Source organism: Pinus tabuliformis, chromosome 3_2 (genome assembly GCF_031772625.1).
Source record: "Pinus tabuliformis cultivar Carrire ecotype Pingquan chromosome 3_2, CPIR1, whole genome shotgun sequence".
Lineage (NCBI taxonomy): Eukaryota > Viridiplantae > Streptophyta > Pinopsida > Pinales > Pinaceae > Pinus > Pinus tabuliformis.
The window spans coordinates 987,235,772-987,263,738 of record NC_142302.1 but is presented as its reverse complement, the minus strand read 5'-3'; the positions used below and the strand labels follow the sequence as shown (position 1 = coordinate 987,263,738).

Sequence of the window (27,967 nt, the reverse complement as noted above, 5' to 3'; positions counted from 1 at the left end):
GTAGTCTTTCTAGAAGAGATGCTTATCTTTAGTGATCTCCTTTAACTAAGAATACTCCTTCCTTCTCTTGATCAACCGAGTCCCTTCTTGATGTATAATGGTGGGCTTAGGGTGACAACATTGCAACCCTAATACTTGCACATGTGAGAGTTCTTGTTAATATTCTATGGTTCTTTTTGCTTTGCTTGAGGTTCTTCCTTCTTCGCTTGTATAGGAGGCCTAGTATGCCTAGTTTGAAGCCCAAATGATGATGGATGAGCAACTTTAATGTTGCTGCTGTAGTGACTGCAGTTAGCCCTTCTATACCTCGCACATGTGGCTGCAGTTCACCCTAAAACAATCCTTTATACTTCGGTTAGATTTCTTCCTTCTTCGCTACTCTAGAGGCTCCCTTAAACTCGATTTTTCCACCCTTTCCTTGAGTGTACTTTCTCGCTGATTTCAGAGATGATCTGCGCTATCTTTGGAGGGGTGGACAACCTCGATATATAGAGGAATGTCCTTCCTTTAGGCTGACTTGTAGGCCGACTTGACTTTCTTTGCTGCAATAGGTGCTTTTAATGGTGCCATTGCTTCTTTTGATGGTGTCTTTGCTAGGAGGAGACTTGACTTTGCTTGGAGGTAACTTCTTTGATTCTTATACACAATGTAACATACCCTTAAGGTCTTTACCATATTTCTTTTTACTCTTTGACTCACCTATAGCACTTTGACATGTGCTAGACCTACTTTAATGAGCAAGAAACTCATTGACATATATTATAAAAATAATATTTCTTTTCTTGAATAAATTCAAATATCAAAATTGCATTTATGAAGACCAAACATAGTTACATTTCCTTTAACACCATCCCCAAGGCTTGTACCTCATAGGGTCAAGACACCATCTTCAAAGTGAAAGTATTTTCTTGATCCTTTCCCTCACCTTGTCTAGGGTATAAGAATATCATTGGTTGCTTCATACTGTCTTCATATCCGAGACTGGGTCCACTTGGCCCCGTGTGGTCGTGTTCCTTCAAAAGACGATTCTTCAAAAACCATCCGAGATATCAATTCTAACAAGGAAATTAGGGATTGGGGAACTCCATTACAAGTCGATTCCTATGAAACCTAACCCTCAAAATCCCCTTCCTTTCCCTAGAAGTACATGGCAGCTTGCTTAGAAAGCAAGCAAGCTCCATCCTTCAAACCTTTTGGGAAAAGGTATGGGTCACTCATATCCATTGACTTATCATTCATTAGTGACTCTATACATATCGGGTCTCCTCCCATCAGTGAAAGTCTGTAAATAGAAGGGAGCCTCAGGTGAGGTAATATTTGGCTAAGTACCCATTTGGTAGTTGGCAAGAATGGTTAAATTACTTGTCGATAGCGACCCACCTTCCTTCAAGAAGATATATTAGATGGGAGAGATATCTAACTACAACAATAGGTGGAGAATCCTGGCATAATTTTATTTGTTGATCATCATAGGGTTGTGTTACCCACCAAAATGGGTAACCCCATAGGAGAAACCTGACTAGAGCAATAGGTGGAGAAACCTGGCATAATTTTATGTGTTGATCATCATAGGTTTGTGTTACCCACAAAAATGGGTAACCCCATAGGAGAAATGTTTTCTCCTACATCTAATAGCCAACCGGTCAACCCGACAGTTAGTAGCTCCTTCTAGCCACCATTAGATTATGATGTACCATGTGCTTTTTGACTACAACAATAGGTGGAGAAGCCTGGCATAATTTTATGTGTTGATCATCATAGGGCTGTGTTACCCACCAAAGTGGGTAACCCCATCGGATAAATGTTTTCTCCTACATCTAACAGCCAACCGGTCAGCCAGTCAATTAGTTGCCCTTTCCAACCACCATTAGATTATGATGTGCCATGTGCTTTTTGACATTAGCACTTGGAAAAAGGTGGGCTGCCACTCAAATGTTACTTTGATCATTTAGCAGTCGGGTGCTTATACTTCCTTGTTTTGGGAATTTAGTATGGATAATGGGGTGATCTAGAAAAATTGATAGACCTTGAATGTATTCTTGTTCTCTCACCTCACTTGGGAAGTTAATCTTTGATTCTAGTCTAGTGGGACCTCCCTTAAGGGCCTTTGGGTTATAAGAGGGGCATTACCTGGAAAGCCATGATTGAGATAATGTAGTATATATCATAATTGACACCTTCCATCTTACATTACAAACCCTATCTCTCACCCCCATTCTTCGGGTACAACTTGTCATGAGTTCTTGGGGATTTGGCACTCACATGTTCATACCTTGATAAGGGCTTGGAAACTTTGCCCTAGGAGGTTGATGTGGCTAAAAGAAAAGGAAAGTGCAAATCATGGTCACAGTAAAACAAAAGAAAGAAAAATCAACATGCAAAAGATGGCCAGCGACATAAAGATTAGCATGTGGGCAAAAGCCTAGCATGAGCTCTACCTCACTCATATGTATATCACTCAGTTTTGCATGTCCAAACCCCGATGAGGGATAAACTAACTCATCTTAAAAGGTTAATAAAACTAGTACATCATACAAAGCAAGTTCTAACCCTTGAGCTATAAGGGGTAATACAAGGAAAAATCAAGAAGTAAAAGGCACACAAGAGGGGTGGAAAAACTAAGGGCGAGCTGGTAACTCATGCATCCATGAGTGTTCCCTCCTCACATCTATATGCTCAAAATGTGGACACCTCCATCAACTGGTCCCTTTGACCATGGCAGTTGACCATGATGTCATCCCCCCTCCATTATCACATTACTATTTAATAACACCTATCAATTGAATGGTGGACTAGGGAACTCTTACTTCCCCTTGGGCCGGAAGCACCTAATAGGGTTGACCTTTAGCCACCTTTAGCTACTGGACCCAACATGCCCCTAGGTTGGCCTTGACACAAATTGATGGGAAGGAGCTGATTTAGAACCCAGATGGGGATGGTCCATGGTTACTTGGGAGCGGGAGCGAGAAGCGCGAGTGGGGAGTGACATTTTCAAAAGCTCCCCGGTCGGGAGCGAATTTTATATAATATATATTTTTATATATTTTGATGCATATATGTCAACAAAAGCATGTAGAATGGTGAATTAGTGATAGAAAACACAAAAACATGGATTAAACCATATAACATCCTTCATCTAGTAGTTATAATTTTCATTAACAAGAGGTCCACAAATTACAAGTTCTCATTTTTATAGCATGTGAGGGTGCACATAACCAAAATAGCATCGAGTGCAATCCTATAAGGGGTAATATGAGGAAAAATCATGAAGTAAAAGGCACACAAGAGGGGTGGAAAAACCAAGGCCGAGATGGTAACTCATGCATCCACGAGTGCTCCCTCCTCACATCTTTACATTGGATGTGGACACCCCCATCAACTAGTCCCTTTGACCATGGCACATGACCATGAAGTCATCTCCCCTCCATTATCACATTACTATTCATTAATACCTATCAATTGAATGGTGGACTAGGGAACTCTTACGTCCCCTTGCGCTGGAAGCACCTAATAGGGTTGACCTTTAACCACCTTAAGCCACTGGATCCAACATGCCCCTAGGTTGGCCTTGACACAACTTGATGGGTAGGAGATGATTTAGAACCCAGATGAGGATGTTCCATGGTTGCTTGGGAGCGGGAGCGGAGAGCGACATTTTGAAAAGCTCCCAGGTCGAGAGCGAATTTTATATAATATATATTTTTATATATTTTGATGCATATATGTCAACAAAAGCGTGTAGAATGGTGAATTAGTGATAAAAACATAAAAACATGGATTAAACCATATAACATCCTTCATCTAGCAGTTAGAATCTTCATCAATCACAGGTCCACAAATTACAAGTTCTCATTTATATAGCATGTAAGGGTGCACATAACCAAAATAGCATCGAGTGCAATACATCTCTGAACCGAAAATACATCAACAAATAGGCTCTAGAAGGCAAATCATGCCACAACAAATACCTACATATCATCAAAATCATTTCCTATCTTAGGATCTTTGTCATTAATATCACCTTCTAAGCATTAACATAAGATAGAAAAAACATAGCATGTCAAAGCAAGATTTTGTTTGAGTGATAGGTACATTTTTACTTGGGTCATGATAGAGGAGTTCTGCAACTAATGTCACTAACATCAAGGTACATAGAGGGCTTGGTGCTCTTGATTAAATACGAGTTCCATACCTTAGTACATGACAAAATCCATTAGAGATATTACAATCCCCCCAATCTTGAAATACTGAAAAACTGATAAGTCTACTAGATTTTGAGTGAGATCTAAAATTCTATTTTTTCCATATGAAATCTAATGAGGTTAGACCATTCTCAAACATCCCGAGTCATTTCATGGTAATGTTAAAAGGATGAAAATGAAAGATAAAGGACAATGTCAATTTTACTTTGAGAATTTAACATTACCATGAATTGCATATCAATACTAGGGCCATAGGCTTGAATATTAGGTTGCACCACTCAAAAACTCTTGTTTCTTTGAAAAAAACTTGCGTTTTGAACATCTTTGTGATTATTTTTTTTGTGAAGAAAGCTAGGGAGCGATTTTTTTTTGCGGGACTGCGGTCCTGAAATTCGTTCCCCCAAGGAATGAATTTCGAGAGAGAGCTTCTGGCTTGCTCCTGATATGCTCCCGCTCGGAGCACGCTTCGGGAGCAAATTTGAGGTGGGGCGTTCCCCGACAATCCTCGGATGGTCTCACACTTAGAGACTAGGGAGGGCTTGTTGCATTAGAGAGCGCCCTAATGCTAGAGAGAAGGAGGCCTTGTTTGACAGATGGAGACCCATGGAGACCACTTTATGGCACCCCAGCTGGATCTTGGGACCCTACAAGAGATATTGAGGTGAATGTGAGGGCCAACCCTCAAATTTTGGACTTACCAGGCATAGTCGCACATATGGACACCTCATTGCACTTTGGCATGGCATTTGGAGCCTAAATTAGGCATGATGTCAGTAGTAAAGGAAGCTCTAGCTCACACTTGTGGGAAAAATAAGCTTATTTCATTGTTAGCTAATGGGTTGGCTTGTAACCTAAGGTCATTTAGTGATCTAACTTGTTTTTAAGGGTTTGTTGGGCATAATTACTTGTCCTAATCCTCATATAAGTAGAGGATATGTTCATGTTGAAATTTCTAAGTCTATCCATTAGAAAATTAATCTGTATTCTGCTGGTTTATTTCTTCTACTTGTCTAAATTCGAACAAGTTATTTAATACATTTAAATACCAAAATAAACACAATATAGTCACATCATCTACATATCAACAACTGAAAGAAAACAAGCACACTAGTGACGCTGTTAGTTTTGGACAAATGTCCTTGGAAAAATCCAATGTGGGAAAATCGGTGCAGCTATTCTGAGGGTTATATTATTAAGAAGTCTTTATGAGTACAATTGGGTGCCTAACCGTCTCACTCGACAGAGAAAAATACACGGCAACAATACCTTTATATTCAGAAACAGGTACTCAGAAAACCTGTCCCACGAAACCCTCTTCGACACAACTGAAGCTCAGTGTTGGCCCTTCTGACCTCTGCGTCAGCCTCCTGCTGACCTGAGTCAGCCCCAGGATCCTCTGCGTCAGCCCTCTAAGGCACTGCGCAGCCTCTGGGACCCTCTATGTCACTCCCTCTGCCCTCTGCGTGGATGACGCAGTCCCTCTGGGCTCTGCGCTACCTTTGTTGGGCTTTGCGTAGCCTGGATTGGCTGCTGTTCCTGCTCTCTCTGCTTCTGCGCTGGTCTCCCAGTATTGTCTCTGCCTCTCTACCTCATACTCACTGCCCCTTGCTGCTAATCACTAATTCAACTTTGCTTCGCAACCTCGCTCTAGCAAAATGAATGACTGATCACTCTGGTGTATTCTCCAACTAACCTTCAAGCCTCCTCTTATACTTTTCTCGTTGGTCCTTGAACGAGCGAAATTAAATCTCTAATCAACGGATAAGATTAGATTTGGCTTGATCCATGACTTTTGGAACCTTCTAACCCAATTTTATATTAATACCCATTAATATTTTATTTTTCCTAAATTTAGACTTAGGAACTCTATTAAAAATATTATTTTTTCTAATATCTCCCAAACCGGGTACAATCTATCCAAACCATTTCTGGGTCTTGGAGATCTCATGTGCTTTAGCCTCTCCACCAATTTTCATGGCTAGAGCACATTTGATGCTACCCCAAATTATTAGTTCACTTCATTGTTCATCATCACATGTGACTATTTTGGCCCTCTTGGAAAATTTTGGTCCAACCTGTATCTTGTGGAGATGTGATCTTTGGTGGGTTTCTGCTATGGGAACTATTTCTATGGCATTTGAAATATCTTTTTGGAGCAATAAAGGCTTATTCATGCAGTCTATCTTGTAAGTGTACCTTGGATTTGATGATTTTTAGCTTATTGTGTTTATTGTATGGAATGGATGGTTATCTAGGGTTTCTATTATGCTAGTTATTGTTGAAAATCATTGTATGGAATCTAGATGATAATATGGCATGTGTTACCCACTTATAGAATGTGAATGACCATCCCACTGGTGAATCTTTCAGTTAGCTCTCCCAATTGGTTTTGCTCCCTCAGAAATGTGGGAATGAGGGTTTTGAAACCTAGGGTTTCATCATTCCCTTTCTCATTGCCAAGATTTAGTGAATTTTACATCCCCATTGACTCCATCACCCAAGGACAAAGGCATTGGCCTCGGTCACTTTGTTGATAATCCATAAAACTTATATCAATACCTCCTTTTCTTCTCTCTAACCTAATTGTTGACCCCTCAAGGATAAGCAGCTAGCTAGGGCTAGGGCACACATTTCTACTAGTGTTGAATTTGTTGGCCTTTGGAAAGATTCAACACTTGAAGGAAAGGTCATTACCTCAAAATCAACTCATTTTAGTGGCTAATCCATCCAAATTAGGGCTAAAGTCCTATGCCCTAGGTAGATTTTGCCCTAGAAAATCCCTAGTTTGCCCTAGGATTCAACTCGGGGCTTATTGAAGGCTTCTTGTTCCATAAATTGAAGGTATACATTGATTGGAATCCTTTTCTTGGCATTGTGATATTAGGTTCATCCTTTTGCCTTGCTATTTCTCAAGCCCTAGGTCGTGTTGTGCCCTAATTGGGCATTTTGGAGGATGTGAATTGCCCTATTATGCTTGCTAAGCCTTGTTCTTAGGCCTATTTTGTCACCTTACCCGTTGTACTTAATAAATCCTCTAGGTGACCTCCTAAAGGGAAGCCTCCCTAGCAGTGCAAGTCCACAAAAGAGCAGGAGGTAGTGGCTGTGGTGACTGTGGGCCACACCTCATTGTTTTCCCTTGGTTTATCTCTTGTCTTGTAATCTACCCTCACAAGACCTACTAGATTTTGAGGCAACAGGCTGCTGGCTAACTAGCCATCCAAAGAGGAGAAATTTTTTCTCCTAGGGGTTAGTAGTTATCCACTTTTTCGTGGGTAACAGGTCCAATACAATTATATCTAAGCGAATACTTCCACATCTAGGTGTACCTTGGTCCTCTACACATAAGCATGAAGAAAATGTTGAATCTTCTTGGTTCATAACAAATCGTAATGTTTTTATTATAGTAATTTTATATGCATATTTGCGTAAGTTGTTTTGAATCCACATCAATACATGAGGTAATTAGAAAGAGAAATTACTTTAAATATCCTTCCTGTTAATTTTTTAGGCAGCTAGGGAGAAATTCTGTAGCCATCTCTTGACTTTGAAATTTTATTAGAATAAACTTATTTGTGATTCCCAAGTCAGCTCAAATCATTAGAGGGAAATTTTGAAATTTAAATCCAAAAGTTTATGATGACTTTATTGGAGGGAAATTTATTATATTGAAAATTCAAACTTGTCTTCAAGTTGGCTTCAATGGATTAATGTCGATCTATTCAAGGGTTGCGACCCTTCATTAATGGCAAACCTCTATAGATACCCCATTAGGGTGATCCTCAAGAAATAGTGCGAATTTGGTCCGCAATTTGCTTGGAATATTTCTTTGAAATCTTTGCATGGACCTGAGGCACTTCACATGACTTCAGATGGCTCCTACTCTTTCCATAGATCAGATGGAAAGTATTCTTTTCACAGTTCGGATGATCTGTATTCTTTCATAGTTCAGATGGCACGAATTCTCTTCCACAATTCTTACGACATTTTAATCCTTAGTTCGGATAGTTTGTATCTCTTACTCAATTTGGATGTCACATATCTATGGTACTTTGAATGATAAAGTTCAAATGGGACTCTTCACTTCTAATCTTTTCGGATGACCCATGTTGTTTAATCACCTTGTCCTGGCATACTTCGTATGGCATAGGGTTCTGAAAAGTTTGGCTCGTTTCTTAAGTTAAGATGGTTTACATGTCTCTGGTGGCTTATAGTCCTATAACTTCGATAGTTCGGAGGACTCTTTAGATGACACATTAATTGTCATACTTGTTCTAGCATTTCGAATGGTACATTATGGTGTTTCTCTTCCTGTGATGATAGGCCTCTCCTCTTGCATGATCACAATATGGTGTCTTTCCTCTCTCTCTTTAGTAAATTGTCTCCTCTCAGATGGTGTTACAGTTTTCTCTCTCAAAACATTACAGTTAAGCTCTTGCAAAGGTATGTTAATACGATGTAGTTGATTACATTACAATGGTAACGCATTGCGGCATATGTGATATGCTCTAAAGTATGGACAACTCTCGCATACACTACAATGAATGATATATATTACTGGCTCATATCCTTTATGCCAATATATCTCTATTAATTGTAGACTTGAAGTCCATATATATATTTTACATGACAGTGTTGTGTAGATATTGAGTTAGTGCCTTCATGATAGTCCTTTTTAGTGAGAGGAATCTACCCAAATAAAGTTGATAAGTTAGTGATCCAGATTTATGAAGGAATGAAATGAAACAAAGGTATAAACATAAACACAGAGATAGAACAAAAACATATCTTCAATTCGTTAATAACAAATACTAAACACTGTTTACATGCAGAATGGAAATAAACTAGCTCAGGCGATGGTAGCTTATCTCTGAGAAGGAATGTGGCGGCTACATGCCTTCTGAACTATGTTACAATGAGGCTCCAAGGCCTATTTATTATTGAGAAACAATGGAAAACCCTAAACATCCAACCCAAGGAGATGAAGCACCAAAACTGTGGGCCTCGTGGGGGTAAATTGGTACATCAACTTCTTCGGGTTGTAAATTTGGCATACGATCTCCGTTTGACGCGCACGATACCTTGTTAGAAAGATCTATCCGAGGACTACAACTTTCGACTACAAACGTTAGTTGAAGACTCAAATTTGCTCGTTTTCCAAAAAACTTCATTTAGGGACTCAAAACAGCGGCGAAAGTCCTGGGCCCAAAAAACTGCCAAAAATAGTAAATTGTGCTACAATTAAGAAAAGTGAAAGAAACAATGGTGGGGGTCTAAGTGAAATTGGTGGGTGGCCACCAATATCCACCTGGATCAGTTATGGCTTTCAAATCAGTGATTCTTATCCTTAAGAAACCTATTGTGAACATAGGCTAGTTCATTACAATCAATATATAACAGTACATACATTTGATATGATGAGATCCTTATGTTTATAATCATGTTTGATAGTGATAGCAACAATGAACAGTGCAGGAGATGACAATATTCCATGATATTGCTTGGGACTCATGATATTAGTGGTCTCTCTCTTATGATCCCGAGATGATAGTTATACATATGACAGGGATGTATGTTGTAGTAATTTTGGCATACAGGACAAAGCACTTGATGAAGATTTGCTTATGTTAGTTGCTCATTTTAGATGTGTCTCGTATTGTTCACAAATATAGTTGTGAACCCCTTTGGATTAGCCCTAGATAAGCTGATGTGGTTAATGATGTCTCACGATGTTGTACTTTGAATCTGAACTAATCAATTGATGAAATCTAATAAAAGAAGAAGAATTGATTTCTGGGTTTTCTCCTTTGCCTTTGTGGGGTTTTGCCCTGGTCTCTGACTAATCTTGGTGTGTCTATGTGTTCTTACTTTATGTTCCGCCTCATTGTTATTGATATTGTTCTTTCTACATAATTGCATATGATATAATGAGGTTTTAGTGCTATGGGGTGAATTCATTGTATAAATAATGCAATTATCTTAAGCAAAGAACAATATAGCCCTAAGAGAAAACAAAATTAACATGGATTTAGAGTTGGGTCGAAGAAAAGTCATGGATATCACCCCTTATGAAGAGATCGTTGATAGAAGCAAGTAAAGATGGTAGAGACCTAAAAGAATGCTAGGGTTTGAAGCAAGCCCTATGCAGCTTTGTTCTAGCAAGAAAAATTAGGGTTTGATGGTTAGGGTTTGGAAGAGACCCTTGAAGTGTGCTTGAAAGAAGAGCCTGGATATAATAAAGGCTTGAGGTCTTGAAACCCTAGCATAATCATTGAGAAGTTGTGACAAATTCTATGCAATCTTAGGTAATCTAGCCTCACTTCAGGAGATGGTGTGATGATCTTTGGACTTGGCTGTTGTTGAAGAAGATTAAAGACAACATTGACATAATGACTCTTGAAGGTTGGATCAAGAGGGAGTTGATCACCTCTGGTTAAAGATATTTACCTTCTAGATTTATGTTATGGCATTGCTCTTGTTTAGATTTATTTCGGTTGTTATTTATCCTTCCTGTATGAATATTTGAGTATTTCTAACGTCCTGATGGAGATGTGACTAGCTAATCCTTCTTAAGGATCATTTGGATGCTAGCTAGTTTAGAAAGAAGAAATTGGTGCTGGATGAAAGCTGGTACAAGGAAGGCAACACAGAGCCCTCTTGGGGAGATTTCCGTTTTGCTGGGGAGAAGTCGAGATTTTGAGCCAAAAGTTGGGCAGAGGGTTCAGAGGCAAAGAGGATTAGTTTCCCAGACAACAACTGGCGAGACAATGGGAGGAGACGCAGTTTCAAGCTTGTGGGACGCAGTAACTACGTAGGCTTATGCAGTGACTGTGCAGAGGGAGCAAGGAGCAACTCAATTCGAGCTGAGGTCAATGATGGATCACTAACTATTTCTTTGTTTGGATTACTAGTTTAAGCATTCATAGTTTGTACTCAGATTTTCACTACTGCATATTATTAAAACCCTTAGTCGCTGCACCGGTTTTCTCGAGTTGGGTTTTTTCGAGGACTTAGTCCAAAAAGAATAATGTCATATTGTGTGTGTGCATCTATTTTTTCCAACGTTTTTATTTCTTTCACATTATTTGTTTTTTGAAGGTTGCAGTGTATTTGTTTCGATATTTTCCGTGGTACACAACAAATAATTTGTTTAATTAAATTAATAAATAGAAGAAATAACATCAATTGCTGCAATAGGATTCGAGGTTAGATGAATTTTCACATGGTATCAGAGCGCAGATTGTAAGACTAAGAGTTCAATAGTAGAAGGGAAGAGGAATTTCGTAGCTTTGCATAAGCAACAGTTCGAAACCCTCAGAGAAGGCGCAATGTCTTGGCCAGGAAGGTCAATTTCTTGAGGAAAAATCGATTTCTCTAAGAGAGCGACAAAGAAATCGGATTTCTCTAAGAGAGCGACAAATAAATCGGATTTCTCTAGTTCGAGGATTACCAGAGGCAGAGGGAGCAACTAGTATTTTCCTTGCAGAGCAAATCTCTAGCTGAATGCAGTGTTTTGCAGTAGTTGCTAGTGCAAAATAGTGTCAAGGGGAAGAAAGAGCACACACTGAGGGAAATTTTCCTCAAGGGACTTCTAGCTTCAAAAATTCAATTTTCTCTTGCAGATCAGGCTTTGTTGTGTGCATATTTACTGACTCCAGTAGGGAGTGCGTAGAGCCTAGCAATCGCTGAGCAGAAGAGAAGAGGATTTTGACTTATTTTGCAGAGATGGCCACTGTCGGACAACGAAATCAGGACAAGTTAGACGATGCTTCCAACTATGTCATCTGGAAGGCAAGGATGTCTTTCCTTTTGGATGAATATGGCTTGAAGCCATTCATTGAGGCAGTGGTAGCTATCCCAACGGATGCAGATCAACTGAAGGAATACTGAAAGGAGATGGCGAGGGCAAAGAGGTTGATTCTTGATGGTGTTCAAGATCACATTGTCTCACACATAGCGAGCCATTAAATGACCAAGGAGATGTGGGATACACTTTCCATGCTATACCAAGGCACTTCTAAGCAGTGGAAGATGTACTTGGAGGAAAAGATGAGATGCACTTAGATGCAAAAGGGGGAACGCATAGACCCCTACCTCACCAGAATTTAGGAGATCCGGGATCAACTGTCAGCTGTTGGAGCAACATCTCAAGCCACAGAGATAGTACGATTGGCACTCAATAGTGTCTCCGAGGAGTGGTAGGTATTCGTCCAAAGCATTTTGGGCAGATAAACCTCGCAAAAGTGGGATAGGATGTGGGTCGATTTACAGCAAGAGGAGTTGAGGCAAGACTTAGTGAAAAGCTCCATCAATGGCAACAACAGTGGGTTGAAGCAGGTGAAGGAGGAGGAGAATGTGGCCCTCGCATCAAAGGGTCCTAGTCAGGGACAGGGGGATCAGATGAGAAAGAAGGACTTGTCAAAGGTCAAGTGCTTCAGATGTAGTGAGCTTGGTCACTACAACACCCAGTTGTCTTCTCAGGAAGAAGGACAAGGAGGAGAAGCAAGACCAATAGGCAACATCAACAAAGATCGATAGGCTTTCCTCCAAGTTAGAGGAAGACTTTGCCATGTTTGCTGACATACCCCTAGGAGTCAAATGAGCTGATTTGGCATTGTAGCCTTAGAGTGCTACAGATGGGCAAGAGTCTTGAGGAGGACCACCTCTTGAATCAGACCTTGCTATAGGAGCCCACAATATTTCAGTAGTAGGATGGATCAATGGCAGTTGATGTATTCAGATGCCAGAGTGACAAATGCAGAGTCTAGTTGCATGTCAGATGCTGAGGAGCGCAGTGCAAAGTTGGCATCGATGCAGTTGGCACATTGCAGAGTCAGTAGTAGCGCAGATGCCTCAGTGACAACGTAGATACTAGCAACAGTCAGAGACTCAGGTGACAAATGTATGACACTGATCACTGTTGATTCAATATTTTGGATTTTTTTCAGTTGTACATGTTGTAGTTTCAACAACAGCAGCTGGAGAGGGAGTTGCAGTGCGGATGCAGTGTTGGCAGCCGTATAGCAGGGTTAGTAGCAAAATAGATGCAATGTATATCAGAGTTGCGCAATGGTTGGTGGGTAGTATGGTACATCTGCCACCCGAGTCTCTTACTGCTGCTAGTATCTGCGCTGTCACTGAGGCATCTGTGCTGCTACTGACTCTGCACTATGTCAACTGCACTGTTGCCAACTTTGTACTGTGCTCCCCAAGATCTAACATGCAACTAGACTCTACATCTATCACATTGGCATATGACTGCATCTACTACCACTGATCCATCCTGCTACTGAAATACAGTGGGCTCTCGTAGCAAGGTTTTGATTCAAGAGGTGGACCTCCTCAAGAATCTTGCCCATCTGTAGCACTCCGAGGCTACAATACCAAATCACCCCATTTGACTCCTGGGGGTATGTCAGCAAACATGGCGAGGTCTTCCTCCAACTTGGAAGAAAGCCTATCGATCTCTACCGATGCTTCCTGTTGGTCCTTCTTCTCCTCCTTGTCCTTCTTCCTAAGAGGACACTAGGTGCTGTAGTGACCAAGCTCGCCACATCTGAAGCACTTGAAATTTGACAAGTCCTTCTTTCTCCTCTCCTCCCCCTGCCCCTGACTAGGACCCTTTGATGCGATGGCCACATTCTCCTCTTTCTTCACCTGCTTAGACTCGTTGCTACTACCACTGATGGAGCTCTTCACTAAGTCTTGCCTCAACTCCTCCTACTGCAAATCGACCCACATCATGTCTCACTTTGGCAAGGTTTCTCTGCCAAATGCTTTGGATGAATACTTGCCACTCCTTGGAGACACTATTGAGTGCCAATCGTACCAGCTATGTGGCTTGAGGTGCTGCTCCAACAATTGATAGATGATCTTGAATCTCTAGAATCATGGTGAGGTAGGGGTCTATGCGTTCCCCCTTTTGCATCCGGGTGCATCTCAACTTTTCCTCCAAGTACCGCTGGCCCCCGGACCCCCGCGGGGGGACAAGTCCCCCCCGCACCCCCCCGCGTGGAGGGGTGTACAAAACTTCCTGGGGTATACATCCGGCTGAAACAAAGACCTGTGAACAATCATGCTCCACACACAACAGAAATAACCCATAGAATGGCCATGGATTGATTTGATATTCAGGGAGCTTTAGAGTTGTCTTCCAGATTGGAGGATGAATTTGCTTGCTTATCAGGCTCAACTTCACAGGTTGCCTGGTATATGGACAATGGAGCATCAACTCATATGATAGGGGTTAGAGAATATTTCTCTAGCTACAAGAAGGAGCAGATGGACTTCCAGATACGATGGGAAAAAATGTAAAGTGTACTTCAGTAGGGAGAGGTACCATCGATTTTTAGAGGGAGTGAGGGGCAAGCACCGATGCTACAGATGTACTGCATGTGCCAGGACTGGTTATGAACTTGATTTCAGTATCCCAGTTACAGGATAAGGGATATGATATCCACTTCGTAGGGAAGAGAGTGTTTATTAAACACTCAAGCTGGAAGAAGGTAAGACAGATTGGAGTCCGAAGCAACAGACTGTACAAGTTGCAACTTGACTCTCCAATGAAACTGATAGGCAGTTACAATAGTGGTGGGAAGGATCTGAATGAGTTATGGCATAGGAGAATGGGACATCTACACCATGGAGCACTCAAGATACTCAAGGAAATAGTAACAGGGGTTCCAGAACTTGGCACAGAACATGATGATGTGTGCAGAGGATGCGTACTTGGGAAGTATGCTAAGGCAACATTCCCAAGAAGTGACAACAAAGCAGATGGTGTGTTAGGACTTATACATTCAGATATTTGTGGCCCAATGTCCACTAGAGCTCTCAGTGGTGCCGAATGCTTCATCACCTTTATTGATGACCATTCCAGGAAAACCTAGGTCTACTTTTTGAAGACCAAAGATGAGGACTTCGATCGTTTTAAAGAGTTTAAGGCTCTCATAGAGAATGTGACAGGGAAGAAGATCAAGGTGCTTCGCTCAGATAATGGTGGAGAATATATTGATAAGGACTTCATAGATTTTTGTGCGAAGGAAGGCATTAAAAAAGAATGGACAACCTTGTATAATCTGCAACCGAATGGGGTAGCAGAGCGGAAAAACAAAACCATAGTTAGGTTTGCAAAGGTTATGTTATAGGACCAAGATTTGCTTAGGTTTCTATGGGCAAAGGCATGTAACACGACAATATATATTCAGAACCGAACTCCTCATAGAGCATTGGGGAAGAAAATGCCAAAAGGGGTTTTCATAGCGAAGAAGCCAAAAGTTAGTCACTTCGGGATCTTTAGTAGTGTTTCTTATTGCCATGTGCTAGATGAAAAGCGTACCCAATTGGATCAGACTGCAGAGAAGGGGTTTCTCGTTGGGTATAGCGAAACCTTAAAGGCATACAAGATCTACATTCCTAGCAATAGGAAGATTGTGGTGAGACAAGACGTGAAGTTCATGGAGGACCGAGTTTTCAGGAGATCTCGTGAGATGCTTGTAGGTGATCAGAATCAGTGACCAAAAGCTCCTTTAGTCCAACAATAAGGATAGCCACATGGGAAGCCAACGGGACCAACAAGAGGTCAGTCACAGGGATTGAGTAGGTGACTAGTACCAATATTTCCTTAGGTGCAGGAGATACGAGGAGTTCTCAGCAGACAGAGCAACAGAGTTAGGATGAGGAGTAGTTGGTTGAACCTCCCACCATTAGTGGTCGAGCCAACAGAGAAGTTCTTCTGACATTGAGAGATTCAAAGGAGTTTATTGGAACTCCTAGAATGAACAAAAGACAATGCAACCTAACAGGTACCAAGCATTGGTGGCTCAAGTTGCAAAACCTTCCATCTTTCAGGAGGCTGCTCAACATTGGGTGTGGGTAGACGCCATGGTAGCTATCATGACGAAGGATATTTGGGAGGTAGTGCTAAGGCTTGAAGACAGGGCAGTTGTAGGTTCTAGGTGGATCTACAAGATCAAGTATGTTGCAGATGGCAGTGTGGAAAAGTACAAGGATAGGTTCATGGAAAAGGGGTATGCACAAAAACAAGGGATAGATTATGAGGAGACCTTTGCCCCAATTGCGATATACACCTCTATCTGGTCAGTTATATCCCTAGCAGCCCAGATGGGATGGTAGATTCACCAGATGGACGTCAAGATAACTTTCTTGAATGAGGTGATAGAGGAAGAGTTGTACATAGAACAACCAAAGGGCTTCGAGACTCATGAGAGGCGCACTCATGTGTGCAGACTGAAGAAAGCTCTATACAGAGTCAAATAGGCTCTTAGGGCATGGTATGGTCATATTAACAACTACTTGCAGCAGATGGGATTCGTGAAGAGTGATGCAGATCCCAAACTTTACTATTTGATGGTAGAGGGTGAGCCACTCATCCTATTTTTGTATGTGGATGATCTTTTCTTGACAAGATCTTCAAGGTTCATAGAGGACTACAAGAGGAACCTGGTAGTAGAGTTTGATATGAAGGATTTGGGGTTGATGCACTATTTTCTAGAATGGGAAGTGTAGCAAAAGGATGGGGAGATCTTCCTTGGGCAAGGAAGATACACTACAAATATTTTGAAGAGTTTCAAAATACAGGATTGTAGGCCCATGTCTACGCCCATGATCACCAACTAGAAGAAGATGGATGCATCATATGACAAGGATGTCGACCCCACCTTGTATAGACAACTTCTTGGGTCTCTCATGTATCTGGTCAACAATAGGCCATATATTTGCTTCACAGTCAATACTCTCAGTCAGTTCATGGTAGAATCGAAGAGGGTACATTGGGCAGCAACGAGGCATATTCTGAGGTATGTGCACGACACAATCAAGTATGGGTTGAGATATACCCGAGGGGATGACACCAGACTATGTGGATTCACAGATGCAGATTAGGCAGGCAGTTCAGTAGATAGGAAAAGTACCTCTGTGTATTGCTTCAACATTGGATCAGGGATGGTTTCATGGTGCAGCAGGAAGCAAAAGTCGATAGTTTTGAACTCTGCAAAAGCAGAGTACGTAGCAACAAGCACAGTTACATGCGAAGCTATATGGCTTCGGAAGCTGCTAGTAAGCTTGTTCAGGCAAAGAATGGAGGCAACCAAATTCTACTGTGATAATCAGAGTTGCATCAAGCTCTCTGAGAATCCAATGTTTCATGATAGGTCAAAACATATAGATATTTGGTGTCATTTCATTAGAAATTATGTACAACGTAGGGCGGTTCAATTACAGTATGTTCCCACAAAAGAGAAAGTTGCAGACATACTCACAAAATCTCTAGGGAGAGCTAACTTCGTCTATTTCAAAGAACGAATGGGTACAGTGGAGAACCTGTTCTAGTAGTAGGGACAAATTTTCAGTTGTAGATGTTGCAGTTGTGGCAACAACAGATGAGAGGGAGTTGCAGTGTAGATGCAGAGTTAGTAGCAGTATGACAGTGTCAACAAGCCAATGTTTTAAAACTCTGACTCCGAGTCGGGAACGACCGAGGGTCGACTCCGACGCCGACTTGGTATCGACTCAGCGGGTTTGATTTCAATGACTTAGTCGTTGTAAAAAAATACATTATTATTATTATTATTAATATTATTTAAAAAAAACATAATTTTAAAGATTTTCATTCATGTCTCCAAACACAAATCTTTAGAATATAGAGAGAAGACAACATATGATCAAAGTAGGCTCATGAATATATCCATTATATCAAAATGGCACCCAGTGCATTGTCCAATACAAAGTTCATACTTAGCCACCAATGCCAGGATTCTTTTCTGCCTTAGCCTAATGACAATCACTAGACTACAACAACCCTTGATTTATTTCTGGTCAAGCTCCATAACAATCAGAGGTAAATATGTATTTATTAGTCCATTGCGAGAACGTTTGCCTTTTTAAAAACATTGTATGGCTCAATGCATTGTTTCAGTTTTCTAATTCATGCCACTAGGATAACCATACGTTGGCCTTGTAATTTTCAAAACTTTCTCATAGTGATAGATTACTTTAGGGCTATAAATATGCAATAAACAACAATCCAACCATTGATATGTAGGAGGCAGAACAAATTTTGACAAATGTGCTTCAGGATTTTTGTTAAAGAGCCGAGCCGACCGAGTTGTTACCAAGCCGGCTGAGTCATTACCAAGTCGGTCGAGTTGTTACCGAGTCGACCAAGTCAATGACTGGCTTGGTAACAACCCGGCCAACCGTTCCGTTTCGGCCACCAAGCCGACTTGACCTGACCAGGCATTGGCTCGCTCTGACTTGACCGTTTTTTAAAACAATGACATCAACACAAATGCAACATCTGAGTTGCAAAGTAGTTGGTGGGTAGCAACAACCAGACATTAACAACGTGACAGGAGATGATACAAAGACAAAATGTTGTGGCAGGGTGTGCAACACTAGAACACATTCCTCTCTAAGAGGGAGAGTTAGTTTTTGTAGCATCAGATGTTTTCTAGCCACAAAATTTGGTGGAGAGGCTAGAATACATGAGATATCCAAAACCCATAAATCGTTTTTGGAAATTCCACGTAGAAGTGTCTCAATTAGATTATTAGCCAATTTTTAAATATTTCCTAAGTCTACACTTATGGAATATGGTTAATTAATCAGTATTAATTGAGATAAGGTGAGAATCATCTATAAACTCTCATGGATTGATCTAGAAATGATTTGAGCTATTGATTAAGATTTAATCTTGGCCACTGGAGTCCCACCATAAAGATATAAGAAGGGATCGATGTGGTAATGGAGAACACACCAGTGCAGAGACTTAGTTGCCCAAGTAGTTCTATTTTCTCAGTGGCAGAGATTCAGTAGAGAAGATAGAGCCAAAGGGTGAGTAGCAGGTGGTAGAGGAGGTTAGCAACATCCCTGGAGGAAATATTTCAGTCCTGGGAAGAGGCAATGAGAGGAAGGTCGAAATCCCCAAAGGTTCTACTCAAGCACTGTGCAAAGGGTGACGCAAAAGGTTCAACATGTGGCTAGGGAGGCAATTTTGGTGGCAAAAATTAGCTTGTGGGGCGAGAGAAAATTCTCACAATAATTTTGCCAGTGTTTTCCTTAAATTAGATTGCCAGTAGAGCACCTAAATTATTGTAATCAGAACTGCTGTGAAGAATATTAATAAAACCCTCATCTGCTGCACCATTTTTCCCTCATTGGGTTTTTCCAGGGACAATTGTCCAAAAATAACTGTGTCAAAATTCTTATTTGTGAGCTAGAATTTCTTAGTTTCCAGTAATTTATTTTCTGCAATATTTTTATGGTGAAAATTGCAGTTGTGATTCTATTCATGGTTTGTCATAGCAAATAAATTACATAATTTAATTTACAGTTAGGAGAATAATTTCCAGTTGCTGCAATAGATGAAATTTTCACAAGATAGAGAGAGAGGTGTATATACAGTTAGGAGAATAATTTCCAGTGGCTGCTATAGATGAAATTTTCACAAGAGAGAGAGAGAGGTGTATAACACATTATCTTGCAAGAAAAAAAGAAATAATACCCATAGATGACACTTTAGAGGAAAACCATGTCTATATTAAATCACATAGATGATTACATAATGGGCAAGTTTCAGCGGAGTTTCGGCGTTTCGGGTAGGGGTACGGTCCTAAATGCCGGGTTCCTAGAAGTTTCGTGCAACGCAATATCCACCCCTCATCAGCCATATCTATGCAATTGTTTATATGCATTATTTTCTTTAATTCCCGTCATATGTCATTTGTCTTCCTGAAAGTTTGTGTGTCTTGCCCGTTGTCTTATCTTGGCTCACGAACTTGTCCATTCATTACTCTTCCTTCATTGTCACTCTTTTGTCATAGTCTTTTTATGTACATTTCTTAGATTTCAATTGTTTTACATCAAATACTAGCACCATTGTCTATGTTTCCATGATAGGATGTCATCAGTAATAATGAAGCTTCATCTCTACTTTTTCTGCAGAAGAGAAAAACCATTGCATATTGATAATATGATATTCATATGATCACAGCTATGGCTACTCAGCATAGGAAATCAGATATGTAAATTATTTAGTAGTTTTGCAGTGGGTGACAATCCACAACAGGTGCATGGGTGATATTATAGATATGGGTAGTTTCTTTCTGCCTAGAACATAAGATTGCGTTCATCTAGAAATTTTATTTCTGGTCAATATTCTAATTTGATGTTGATATTCTTTGCACAAAATGGGATGTATATGTTAGGACTGATTCAAGTTTGTAAATTGAATATATTTCTGTTAGATAAGAATGCACGGACCTTAAGCTGGGAAGAAAGAGTGTCTACTGCCCAGGATGTATCCCGTGGAATTGAGTATCTTCATGATGGGGTATGCTTGAGAGTTTTGCTGTAGGACATGATACTTCATTAACCTCCATTCCAGTGCATGGATTCTAGAATGTTGAACAGCTCCTTTTATAGAGAACAATTAACATCCACAATTGATTAACTGTTAACAGGCTGTACCACCAGTTGTGCATCGGGACATAAAGTCTGCAAATATATTGTTAGACCATCTTATGAGAGCAAGGGTATGTTAAAACTGAACTTCATTTTCGGCCAGTCATAACTTCCAGACTTCTGACTGGTTTAGCATGTTTTCCTGTTGAAATTGCACATTTATGATTAATTGTGATAAAATGTTGAAGGAATTTATTGTCCTTAAAGTTAAAATGTTTCTCTAATATCTGTGAACTTGCTAGGTCAGAGTTGTCATCTTTATCCTGCTGTAATCCAAGACATTTTCTTTTTTAATATTTGCTCTTCATTTTCTTCATATATTCTGATTGCATTTTATGGTTTGTATGTTACTGGATATATTAGTGTAAAGGAGCACTGCAAATACTATATGTCAATAAGAACTTTCTGAACTCATGAAAAAATAGCATAAACCAACCACAGAAAATAAAATATTTGAAGTAGATACTACTTTTTCCAGCGTTGTAAATATATTTAAGAAATTGGCATGTATAAATGAGAAAATGTCATGGAGAAATCGAACCTGAGTGTATTCTGGTTGGGGAACTTAACCTCTATAAACAGTAAGAAATACAAATTTCTGGTGGGAATGGGGATTTTTATGTGTGACAGGGTTTTTGTACAGATTCAAATTGCAGAAAGAATTGCTACTGAATCTAAGGTGAATCCAATTGTGTGGAATTGATTCAATTCAGTCAAGACTGAATTGAATGTGAATTCAGGGGGGAAGTTGACCAAATGGAATTCCTGGTCGACTTTCTCTATGGAAAGGCGTAATTTGGTCAAATTCTGGTACTATGCTAGAAGCCAGACATGGATGCTATCCTCCAATACAGGTGATTGTTGTGGGTGGTGACTAGCACGGAAACGATAGATCCTGATGATGAAGATCAACATGAAGAATTTGATTCTAGAGGAAAGATGTAGCAATGTTTCTAAAGTTGCTTGTGATTGATGGCATGCTCCCACAAGTGCAAGATGCAGAGGATGCCTTCATAGTTTGGTCAAGGCTATGAGAGATGCATGAGAATTTCTTAGAGGTAGGGTATTTTACCATGAAAGGTTGTTTTCAATAAAGATGGAGGAGGGTGATTCGATTTCAGAACACTTTCTGAAGTTTGAAGACATCTGAGATCAGTTGCTTGCAATAGGAAAAGCAGTAGATGGGGAAGATATTGTCGTGATCACATTTATGTGCCTCATGTCATTACATTTATGAGCCTAACTCCCTCTTTTGAGAATTTTGTTGAAACCTTGAATATCACTTGAGGCTCTATGTATTTACTTATTGCAAAATAACTGATGGAAAATGAAATCCAGAAGCAATAGTAGTGTATCTGGGACAGCCTTTGCAAGAAATATGCAAGGGGGAATTATAATACCATCAAGTATCCATCAATCTTGGAATACCATACCCTGGGTGCCTGCTTGAGTCCATACAAAGCTTTCTTCAATCTGCAAACATGGGATTCCTTCCCATGTATCACAAAGCTCTGAGGTTGCTCTATGTACACTTCCTCCTCAATCACACCATTGAGGAACGTGGTCTTTACATCCACCTGATGTAAACTCCAACCCATAATTGAAGCAAAATAGAAACAATAGTCTTGATAGAAATGTACCTGGCGAGTAGAGCAAAGGTCTCGTCATAGTCCTCTCCCTCTTTCTGGGAGAACCCTCTCGCCACAAACCTCGCTTTGTACTTTTCGATGTTGCCATCTGTTGCATGCTTGATCTTATAAATCGACTTGGACGTCACTACTGACTTACCTTATGGTCTTGGAACTATCTCCCACACATCATTCTTCATGATGGACTGATACTCCATCATGGCATCCATCTAAACTTGTTGGTCTGCTGTCTCCTCATAACTGGAAGACTTAGAATCAATGATGTGGCTCATTAATGCCATATAGCTCCAGAACCTCTTTTGTCGTCTCCTCTCCCTGAAAGTACAATTGGGAGTTGCATGCCTCTCTGCATCCTGCGAAGTGTCACGAAGCCAGGTCAGACTCTTCTTGGTTATTGCAACATTTCTTGGTAGGTCCACCGACTCTCTTGGCTCAACTGACTCCTCCTGATAGTCTGAAGGATGAACAACTTGACTAGAGGAATCCACATCCTTTGGAGCCTCCTACTCCTCACTATCAATATTGTTATGTACCAATGCTTGTGTTGGACAACCTAACAATCTGTATAGTCCTCCCTTTCGAACACTAATCACCTATGCTAAGTCTATGCTCGAGCCCTTAAGCCATAGAAGAGTCGAACCATCCACAAATGCAACTCTGTAACGTCTATCCTCCAATGCTGAAATAGAGAGTAGGTTCCTTAGCAATCCTTGTACAAATAATACATCTCTCATGTGTAGAGAATCTCTAGACTCCAGCTAGAATGATGTTGTCCCAACTCCTTTCGTTGCAATCTTGGCATTATCTCCGAGTACCACTTGCAGTGCTGAATCCTTCTTTGTCAAATCAGTGAGAGTATCTTGTGAACCTGTCATGTGACTAGAAGAACCACTGTCCACCAACCATCACTATTGTCTGTAATAGTGCCTGTAAGAGTGGATACAAAGAAATATTCTTTCCGAAGTTCATTTTCAATCTCATCAAGTTTAGATTCCTTTGTCTTCTACTGTGGTAGATGCTCATCATCATCAATATCGATTGTTGATGCATGCTGCTTTCCATTCCTTTTCTTCTGAGGACACTGTGAAGCATAGTGTCCAAATGAATGACACTTGAAGCACTTGGTCTTTGAGAGATCCTTCTTCTTCTGGTCCTTGAGTTGGAGTTCATATTCCACCTATAGCTTTCTTACCACAATTTCTCCTTCCTTTTCCTTTCCTTGCATGAGTGGCACGGGCTTGAGTCTCATCATCCTGAGGTCTCTGCAAGTTGTTCTTGGACAATAATCTGCCCTCCTCTCGGACACAATCAGTGCAAAGCTAATCAAACTTAGGCAGCTCAGTTAAGGCACAAATACCTTGTACTAATGGATCCCACGAAGAAGGAAATCCATTAAGTGTCACTGTAACGAGCATTGCATCATCAATAGTATCTCCGATGGCCTTAAGTTGATTTCTCAACTGGGAGACATTTTTTTATAATTTTATAATCTTTAGCGTTTTTGTTGAAAATGGTGAAAGGAGCGGTGTTATCACTAAAACCTTCTTTCATATTCGTATACATGATTACTATGTGTAAAGTTTATCTGTGAAAGGCCCAAAAAAAGATAATTGTGTTTAAAATCAAGGTCTTAAATTTCAAAGATCAAAATCCCAAACTTTTAAAGTTTTTTCTTTTTTTGACAAGAATGAGAACATTTTGACTTGATGGAACTGGTACTCTCGTACAAATAACTGCCACTATTTCACTAAGTAGAACAAAAATTTCATAAATGCCACAAGTGCCAACTGAACAACATGTCTCTAGAGACTTGAACCCAGGTAGCTTGGCCACAAAACGTGTGCCTTTACCACTTGTGCTAAGTTCCTTCGACTTTAAAGGTTTTTTAACTAGAAATACACCATCTTGTCTTATCGATCAAGAATAGAGTGGTTTTTTTTCGTTCTATTAAAATCTATAAATACATGTAATCTAAATTAATTACCAATTAAAAACTTATTAAACGTTTAACTAAAGAATGTTAATTACTAAAAATAAAAGACAAAAATGTAACCAATCCTAAATTCTACTTATATCTAAAAAAGGGATATTTTTAAATTAATCTAATAAAAATGAAATAATCCTAGGTGAGATTTATGAAAAAAAAATTGCGGAAGAAAACTTAAATTTTTTGTTATTTTTAATATCTAACCTAAATTAAATTACAAAATAAATGCAATCTATTTTAATTGCTAATTTAAAAAAAAAATTGAAACATACAAAGTTGAAAACAATCATTCAGATTAATCACATTGTAAGGATTGGGTCGACGTTTCGAACCAACTAATGTGGTTCATCCTCAGGACAAGGTGAGAAATCAATCGATTTGAGAGAATAAATAACATGGATGCATCATTGTTTAGTGTTAGCTGCTCAAAATTAACCTTTGGTGAAATAAAATTATTTAGGAGTAATTAACTAATATTTAGATAGAAACTAACTGTCATGTAATTATTAATTATTTAATATTGAAATTGTCAATGATTTACCAATTTAAATAATAGTAAATTCTAAGAAAATCTTATTTATATAATATTTTAAGTTAGGGTTGACCTAATCAATGTGAGTTAGGAAGAAAACTAGCCGTTATCATGATATAATAAATAATAATATTAAAATAATAATAGTTTTTTTATATAATATTATTAGTAAGGGTTGACCTATTAGGTAGAAAACTAGCCGTTATAATAATAATTAGTTTATATAATAATATTTGGTTGAAAATTAGTTGTTATGTAATAAATTAGTTAGTAATAATATTAAAAATAATTAATATATTTATCAATTCAAATAATAATATTATCTAAGAATAATTTATAATATTATTAGTTAGGGTTGACCTATTCAATGTGAATTAGGTAGAAAACTGGCGGTTATGATATAATAAATTGGTTACTAACACTATTAAAAATCATTAATGTATATAATAATATTTGGTTGAAAATTAGTTGTTATGTAATAAATTAATTATCAATTTTTATAATACTATGACCTAAAATAATTATTTAAAATTGGGGGTGACTTTATTAAAGAATATTAGGTTGAAGCTTCATTTAATTTCGTTATATTTTAGAATATTTTATTAATTTTTTTTATGAAAACCTCAATAAGGACTATTTAATAGAATTCTACAATAAATGAGACCATAAGCTAGAGGATAGTTCATCCTCCTTGAAAGGAGGAAAGCAAAGAAAGGTATAACCATTAGTAGGAGGAAAGCAAATAATTCTAGGATATAAAACATATGAAGTCAAATAAAGATAAAGGGGAGGAAAGGGCGGAGGAGTTATGAAGCGAGAGTTGGAATCCAACTTTTACTTAATTTCCAGCCATCATCCCTATTAAGGTTTTTGGCATGCCTCTCAATCTCAATTGCTTCCTTGAGTTTCCTGTGGTGGAAATGATCAATTTTAGCAATGACTTTGGATTCTTCAATGCAGACATGGTGTTTTGATTTCTCAGCATGTTCTGCAAGGGTTGATGTGCGGGAGCGATTGTGTCTAATGTCAGCAGCATGTTCATTGATCCTCTGCTTAATAGACCTTCCTGTTTCTCCAATGTAGGGGATACCACAGGAGCAGGGAACGAGGTAGACCCCTTTTGAGTCCTTCGGGTCAATAGGGTCCTTAACCAATCTAAGAGAATTTTTAATGGTATTGAGAGGTTTGAAGGAAGAAGAGACATTAGTCTTCTTAAGAATATGGGCAATCCTATCCGTGGTTCCTTGGATATATGGGAGATAAACCTTAGAGATAGGATCAACAAGAGCGGGTTTAACCCTCGGCTCTTTGCTAGCTCTGTGAAAGGCCTTGAGGCTATGGGATCTGCTATACCCATTATTTTCAAAAACCTCAAGAAGATGAGATTTCTCCTGATCAAGGTGGTCATCATCGAAGATTCTTAGAGCATGGGTAGCGAGAGTGCTGAGAACCCCGAATTTCTGAGCTGGGAAATGATGAGAATTGGCATGGAGGTACTGTTTCGTGTGAGTCTTCTTTCGAAAAACTTGGTGACAAATGGAACCATCCTCCCTCCTAGAAAGGAGAATGTTGAGAAAGGGAAGACGACCATTCTCCTCAACTTCCATGGTGAACTTGATGGAATCTGATTGAGAATTCAGGTGCTTGAGAAACAGATCTAGTTTCTCTCGTCCATGAGGCCAGATGACACAAGTGTCATCGACAACCCTCTTCCATATTGACTTATCACCTTGTCCTGAGGATGAACCACATTAGTTGGTTCGAAACGTCGACCCAATCCTTACAATGTGATTAATCTGAAAGACTATTTTCTACATTATGGATCACAAAAGTCTTAGACCTAACCTACAAAGTTATTAAAATTTAATCCCAAGGAAAAATAAAATTACGAAATCCTATTTTAACTAATTTTCTTTTTAACATAAATAAAAATTTATCCTAGCTTTAGTCCCCACCATGTCATAGGTTCAAATTTCATGGGGAGGGGTTGAGGATGGGAGCCACCTTTAGGGGAATTAATCTATCCCAAGGGGCATCCGTGCTTGACTGAGCTTCACGCAATCCTTGTGATAGCATCCCATTGGTGGGCAGATCGTTTTGCCATCCAATGTTGGGGTTGGCCTCGGTCAAGGCTTAGCTTAGTTAAAAAAAAAATGAATGGAAATTAATTTAAATTTACCTTATTAGAGTCATGTTTTTAAAGAGTTAATTACAAATTACAAATTTAATCTAAATAACCCAAAAATAAGTAAAGTCGATCCTAAGTTCAATCTAGAAATGATTTAATCAAAGCTTAATAAAAAATAAAACAAATGGTTCGAAGATTTTTGGTGTACCATATTTAGAAGACGCTGATTGGAAACCCTTGCCAAGATCACCTTTCTTCCCCTTGTGCTCTTCTTTTTTACAATGATAATGTCGTAAATTTCTTCCCCTAAAAGTGTTATCACTTAGAAATGTCCTTTTAGCTGTAGGAGAGAAGTTTCCAAGGTAACCTTTTCACTCCAACTTATATATTGAAGGCTAGCCCCTTCAATCTAGAGAGGGCTCTCTCTGTGATAGTCTAATTACTGAAATCAACAACTGACTGTACTTTATACAGTGGCTAGATCTTTAGATATGTTGTGTAATGTAGGGTTTGGTTGGGCCTGAGGGAAATAGTTCATTGGGTGATGGAGTCAAGCAAATAGGGTTTAGATTAATTTACCAAGATAACTGGCTGTCTGATTAGGATTGATAAAGGCAAGGTGGATACCTAGACCTTTGTCATTGCTATAGATGGAGGGAGAAAGTAGGAGAACAGTCCACTACAATAGGGCATACATAGTGAATCCTAGAGTAGCTTTAGAAGATCAAAATGAGAATATTTGAAAATCTCAACTCAGAGCATCAAACCAGAGATGAATTTTGAATTAATTATTCTTATTCAAATACTCATAAGACATATATTTGCATGAGATTATAAAAGAAGAATAGTAAAACATACAGAGAATACATACTAAGACTTACTATCACAGGAATCTTTATATCACTGGTCAGAATCTACTGATCTTGGCAAACTGAAATGAATAAGCCTTCTAAATAGTAAAAACTCTCTCAATGACTTCATTTTTCAAAA

General features: G+C 39.3%; 1 protein-coding gene across 7 annotated transcripts in view; it reads left to right on the top strand.

The window, feature by feature from the left end:
- The window catches only part of LOC149183927 (calcium/calmodulin-regulated receptor-like kinase 1), a 173,962-nt gene that overhangs the window by 117,074 nt on the left and 28,921 nt on the right, over positions 1-27,967 (top strand). For all 7 annotated transcript variants that reach the window (XM_089417321.1, XM_089417323.1, XM_089417317.1 and 4 more), the window contains 2 exons: positions 20,465-20,550; positions 20,681-20,752. In XM_089417321.1, the coding sequence (XP_089273447.1) occupies positions 20,465-20,550; positions 20,681-20,752 (158 nt within the window). The remainder of the gene's footprint in view (positions 1-20,464; positions 20,551-20,680; positions 20,753-27,967) is intronic.